At 42.0% G+C, this 6,915-nt stretch overlaps 1 protein-coding gene across 1 annotated transcript; it reads left to right on the plus strand.

Annotated features, from left to right (window-relative positions):
* Positions 1–412: 412 nt before the first annotated feature.
* Positions 413–5,749, plus strand: LOC120623946. Its single transcript, XM_039890238.1, has 2 exons — positions 413–1,934; positions 2,205–5,749. The coding sequence occupies exons 1-2, from the start codon at positions 413–415 to the stop codon at positions 5,747–5,749; spliced, it is 5,067 nt and encodes a 1,688-aa protein (XP_039746172.1).
* The last annotated feature ends 1,166 nt before the right edge of the window (positions 5,750–6,915 follow it).

Below are 6,915 nucleotides of genomic sequence, written 5' to 3' on the forward strand. Positions count from 1 at the left end.
TTATAGCATTGAGCTAGCTATTTCCCCAGTTAGACATACTAATTATCTACACATATTTATGTATATTTCGATAAATATTAGTGTATTTAAATTGAATTAACAATTAAAACAAATCTTAAAACTTGCAATTATTAATTATTGTAGTACCTTCGGTTGTGAAACATTTACTCAAGAGTCGTAAGACCTAGCATATAAGGTCGAGATTTGTCTATACGAACCTCTGGTCGATCGAACATTCGATATAACCCGACCACGCGTAATATCGAACGAAGCGCGCTTGCGCATATTATCCGCACTCCGCGCGACCTACTTAATTTACCAGTATATGATTGGCTATTAACCTATCATACTCACATAAAAATATAGGTATTTCGTGATCGTTAGATAATTGTCTCACTTACACTTTAGTAAAATGCCTCCTAAAGTAGATTCTAAAACTAGCGAAAGTGATAAGGAGATTCAGGATACTAAACTGTCTATCTTAATTGCTAAACGTGAAGCTATATTCGGTATCATGCAAAATGTCTTTGACTTATCTCGTGAACCCGATGTTCATACGAACGTTGAAAAAAGAGAACATTTTCTAGACGAATCTTCACAAATTGATTCATTGCGTTTAAAGTTCGAGTCTATTGTAGACGATTATAATACACGTTTATTAAACTTAAATTCAGATGCAAAACCTGATTACAAAAGTCTGTATGCTTTTGAGACTTTGTATAATAGGGTCAAACGAACTCATACAAAATGCTCAACTTTAAATACGACACCAGAAATACATAATGCGACCTCCGCGCTGCTAAAAGCCAAGCCGAAGCTAGCTCCCATATCGATATTAGAATTCGATGGTGACATTAAATCTTTTCAGATGTTTTATACGACCTTTAAGTCAGTAGTAGATAATAATCCATCACTCACAGATGCAGAAAAGCTATTTTATCTGTTACCGAAGCTGACAGGGAAGGCAAAAAGCGCAATCGCTGGAATTTCTCCGTGTGCTGAGAATTATCAGCTCATTTTACAAACACTCGTCAATAGGTTCGATGATAAGCGTATGTTGACTTCCGCGTACCTACATGAATTATTTCGCTATAAGGGTTTTCAGACTCCCTCTGCGACTAACTTTGAAGATTTCATAGACCGGTTCGCTGGCGCAGTAAGCGCTTTAAAAAACCTAAAGTTAGAGAACCTAGCTGATCTTATCATACTACATATAGCTACACAAAGGGTCGATACTGAGAGTGTACGCGCGTTTGAAATTAAATGCGGCAAGAATATACCTACTTTCGACGACTTTGTGGAATTTATCACAACACGCGCGAAGGTGTTTGAGCGTACGAATACGAATGTCACAAACCCTTCCAATACGCGTCATAATAAAAATATAAAACATTTGAATAACGGGACTTCTGGCAATGCGCCGAAGTATCAGGCCTATATAAGCACGGTTGATAAGCCTACGTCCAAGTGTCTATGTAGAAATATAACACATGCGCATTTATATAAATGTGTTGACTTTAATAAATTATTAACTCCTCAAGAACGTTTTAAGTGCGTCAAGGAGAAGAATGCCTGTGTGAACTGCCTGTCTATAAAACATAAAGTCGGGCAATGTGAAGTCTCCCCGCACTGTTCGTGTGGTCAGAAACATAACAAAAGGCTGCACTTTGACCAGCGCGAGGAACATTCCCGCGCGCCTCAGTTGAATACCGTCATGCCGCCACCGAACGCACCTACCGTTACCGCGTCATCGCCCGTAGCGGATGATCGCGCCGACGTAGCACTGTGCGCTACGCGCGTAAGCCCGTCTACAAGCGCTACGCAGGTGTATAATAGCAATTTAATGAATCGTGTGGAAGACAAGCGAACTACTGTCTTATTGGCTACCGCACAAGTTGCTGTTTACGACTGTAATGGTGAACGGCAAGTTATACGTATATTGTTGGATTCTGCTTCGCAGGCCGATTTCCTCTCAAAAGAATGTTGTGATCGCTTGGGTTTGCAAACTAAATTCACAGAACGTACTATCGTGAAGGGGTTCGGTGGAATTGAGAAGGTTGTACAATCCAGCTCGGTTGACTTGACGTTTTATTCGCGTTTTGATGATAACGTTAGTTTTAATATCTCGCCACTTGTTGTTGATAAAGTGACAGACAAATTACCTACGGCTGTGATAGATACGGCAGTCCTATCACACCTTAAAGGTATTCCGCTTGCCGATGCGAGTTACGGCGTACCTGATAAAATTGATGCTTTAATAGGAGCTTCCCTATTTCCACATTTGCTTCTCCCCGACGACGTCCATACGTCACGTCGCGACCCGTCGGTGCCCGTTGCATTGCGCACGGTGTTAGGTCTGGTGTTCATGGGCAATGCGCCTACGATACCTACTATAAATACTCATACGGCCTTGACATGTTGTTTCGTTCAAGAGCCTCCTGCTATTGACTCTTTAGTCAAGCGTTTCTGGGAACTTGAAGAACTTCCTTCCGCTTCCATTCAGAATCCTGATGATAATGAATGCGAAGACTTCTACACTTCGACTACTGTCCGAGATCCCGATACGGGCAGATACGTTGTCGGCCTGCCATTTAAAGAGGATCTATATTCCCTAGGGAATTCTTTGGACATAGCTAAGAAACGTTTCATCTGCCTCGAAAGAAAGCTTGAAGCTTCGAATAAATTGAGGTCGGCATATGATGACGTCATAAAAGGTTATCTCGCGAAAGATTATATTTCTCCCGCGCCTTCATATGATTCTAAAGATCCTGTTCCGATTTACGTGATGCCACACACGGGGATTTTACGTGAAGACAAACTCTCGACGAGACTGAGATTAGTCGTCGATGCTTCTTGTCGTTCTAGTTCTGGAAAGGCACTGAACCATCTGCTACATTCCGGTCAAAATTTACAGGGAGATCTTTTTAAAATAATTTTGAATTTTCGTCTGCATGCAGTGGCAATGACAGCCGACTGCCGAGAACAGTTTCTACAAATCGTTATGCGCGAAGCTGATCGTCGCTATCAATGCTTCTTATACCGCTTTAATCCACAAGACCCTCTTGTGCTATACCAGTTCAATCGAGTCTGTTTCGGTCTCACTTCCAGTCCCTTCCATGCACTGCGCACGGTAAGACAGCTGGTGAATGACGACGGCGCAAAATATCCACGAGCGAATAGCATTGTGCTACCCGCGCTTTATATGGATGACGTAGCTTTCTCGCTTCCAAGCGAACTAGAGGCAGTCACTGTGTCGCTGCAGATGATCGATCTTTTTAAGGGTGCACAGTGGGAATTAGTTAAGTGGAACAGCAATTCTCGCGAGGTCTTAGATAACCTTCCTGCGTCCCACAAACTTCCGACTGAAGTGGAGTTTGACAAAACCATGCACCATAAAATACTTGGTCTGCATTGGTATACTGGAAATGACGCTTTCTATTTTAAAATTTCTGTGCCCGACGATGTGACATGCACTAAGCGCTCCATCTTGTCGACTGTTGCCCGTCTGTGGGACATAATGGGCTTCGTTGCTCCCACAGTCGTGTATGCCAAAATATTAATTAAAATGCTTTGGCAATTAAATCTTGATTGGGACACTGTAGCTCCACCACACATCATTAAGATGTGGAGACAGTTTTGCGATGAGTTGCCAGCTCTAAATAAGCTACACATACCGCGTCATGTGGGCGTGACAACAGACTGTGAGGTCACTCTCCTGGGACTATCAGATGCTAGTCTCGCAGCCTATGGTGCTGTCGTTTATTTACACGTTAGCTCCCCTACTGGTAACACTGTGCGTCTTGCTTGTGCGAAAAGTAAAGTTTCGCCGACGAAACCTCATTCAATTGCTCGTCTCGAACTATTAGGTGGCGTCCTACTGTCGAAATTGCTTCGTACAGTACATGACACTTACTCTGAGCGTATCCCAATCAAGGCTACATATGCATTTCTCGATTCCAAAGTCGCCCTATATTGGATAAAAAGTTCACCGCATAGATGGCAGACTTTTGTCGCGAATCGCGTTGTACAGATAACTGAGAATATCTCACCAGACAACTTTTATCATTGCCCTGGCACTGAGAACTCTGCTGATATTCTATCGAGAGGTGTAACTCCTGAGAAGCTTCTCTCACACCCTCTGTGGCTGCATGGTCCACCATGGGCATCAATGCATCCGTCTCAGTGGCCACTCAAAACTCTAGAGGGAGAGTCTATTGAAGACGTACCCGAGAAGAAGGTTCTTATACACACTGTGTGTAAACCTATACTCCCGAACGACTTACACGAGCTTGCTCTCCGTTTTTCTTCGTGGAGCAAACTTCTACGTATAATTGTATACATTTGTAGATTTGCTAAATTACTGCCTCGTCGCGGCACTAGTGCAGTTACCGCTGACGACTTAAATTTCGCAGAGAATAGAATGCTTCGCGCTCTGCAAAATCAGCATTTTGCTGAAGAATATTCTCTTATTAAAAATAATAAAACATGTTCACCGGCATTTAATCGCCTAAGACCATTTATTGATGATGGACTTATCCGCGTTGGCGGTCGTCTCGCCAACTCTGGACTTAGCTTTGAAAAAATACATCCGGTTATATTGCCTCGCAATGGCCACGTGGTAAATATAATCATTGATTATTACCACATTAAACATTTACATGCTGGACCCGAACTCCTAATGGCCCTGCTTCGTCAGAGGTACTGGATTCTGTCGGCACGCCGTATTGTCAGGCAAAGAGTACATATGTGCAATACTTGCTTTAGATTTAAACCGCGTCCAACCATTCCGCTGATGGCGGATCTTCCTGATATACGTACACGTCCAGCGTTGAAAGCCTTTAGTTTCACCGGCTGCGATTATGCAGGCCCTATACCATACGTTCCTGTACGCCGCCGTGGCGTACACAGCGAGAAAGCTTATATTGTGCTGTTCACGTGTCTCACTACGAGATCTACGCACATTGAGGTTGCTACCTCACTCAGCACCCCCAGTTTCCTCGCCGGGTTTAAAAGATTCCTATCACGTCGTGGTCCTGTTCAGGTGCTGCATAGCGACAATGCTAAAAACTTCCAGGGTGCTGCTTCTTACCTTCGGGACCTCTATAAATTTCTAAGAGAAGAATATTACCCGAAGCTAGAGCAGGAATGCGCTGAAAATCGCATAACTTGGAAATTCATCTGTCCCAATTCCCCACACTTTGGAGGTTCATGGGAAAGTATGATCAAGGTGACTAAGACGATCCTGTTCAAGGTCATAGGGCAACAGCTCCTTTCTTATGAGGAACTTTGCACTGTGCTCATTCAGGTCGAATGTCTTCTCAATTCGCGTCCGCTAACAATACTAAGCTCTGACCCTGCCGAACCTTCGGCTCTTACTCCAAGTCACTTCCTACATACTGCGCCTCTATTCTCCTTGCCTGCGCCTGATGTCAATCCAGACAAAATTAACTTGGTTGACAGGTACTCGTTAATAGATAAAATGGTCCAATCGTTTTGGAATCGTTGGAGGATGGAATATTTGCACGGATTGCAAGTTCGTTTGAAATGGAATACGCCTTCCGTACCTATTACGCCGGGAACTGTCGTCGTAGTTATAAATGACAACGTACCGCCTCTGGCTTGGCCTCTAGCAGTAGTAGAGAAAGTGCATCCCTCGAAAGACGGCGTCATACGCGTAGCGACCGTTAAAATTTCCGGGAGAACTTACGTCCGTCCGGTCGTTCGCTTATGCCCTCTTCCGACGCAATAAGCGTAACAATTATAGTTTCATAATTTAGTACTAAGTAGCTCATACGTTAAGACTTTATTCTCTTTTATAATAATTCTACAAATAATTAATATTTTTTAATATACTTTCGTAAATATACACATACTTATATGAAATACGCCCATGCGCAATACGCGTTCTTAAAAGAGGCAATTCTACCTCATACCTTATGAGAGCTTTTCTTAAAGGTGACCCTTTAAGGGCGGGTGGATGGTTGCGCCAAGTTATAATTAAGTCTTAAATAATAATTTAAAATTTCATTGGTGTTCCTATTCTCCCATATCCAACCTAAAACAGCACTGAACGATTCTCCGTGAAGAGACTGGCGCCCTCATACGCCTCAAAAACACTAGAACGCAGAGCTGTCACTTAAATTAACGGAAGCAAACGATTAAGACGTTTGCGGACGACTTGCTTTCCGATTGCGAAAAGTAACGGGCAATACGAGTTTACTGGCTGCCTGAAAATAAGCCATAAAATATCATAATATACCTTAAAAGTTTCAATGAGATCCTTTTAAGCATAATTCCCATATTTATGTGTGTGCCGAAATATAACATAAGTGGCGGTGTTCGAGAAGAGAGGACTTCGTGAGGAATATTTGGATCAACGGACGGCGTGCTCCTACCCATGAAAAATAAGGTCAAGTAAGTGCTGTCTTCCTTGTGCTCTGATTCCTTGTATCTTTCTTTTGTACACCAATTTACCGCAAAAAATACAGTCCACTCATTCGAAATAAAAATCTTAAATAACTTAATATAACTTGGCGCATACAGGCCATCTTAAATAGCCGCATTACGCTACAAATAGTATTCATTGCAGAATTTATCGCAATTAATTACTAAACTTTGTTCATGAAGCTAGTTATTTGTAATCTTTTTTAAGTTTTATCAACATAATGTTCCATATTATATTCAATCATTAGATTATTTTTATAAAATCCATCAGTTAGTTTCTTTGACTTTTTCTATTTCACATTATATTATCCGTATAATTTTATGCTTATCGTTTATTACAGCTAAACTGAACGCGTCCAATTTTCCAGAACTTAAAGGTTTTTTTATGTACCTGGTACTGGTAAGAGATCATGCAGTCTAAGGTGGTTTACTCTAAACCTATATCTACGTAAACGTATACTTATCAGTTTC

This window comes from Pararge aegeria, chromosome 5 (genome assembly GCF_905163445.1).
Source record: "Pararge aegeria chromosome 5, ilParAegt1.1, whole genome shotgun sequence".
Taxonomy (NCBI): domain Eukaryota; kingdom Metazoa; phylum Arthropoda; class Insecta; order Lepidoptera; family Nymphalidae; genus Pararge; species Pararge aegeria.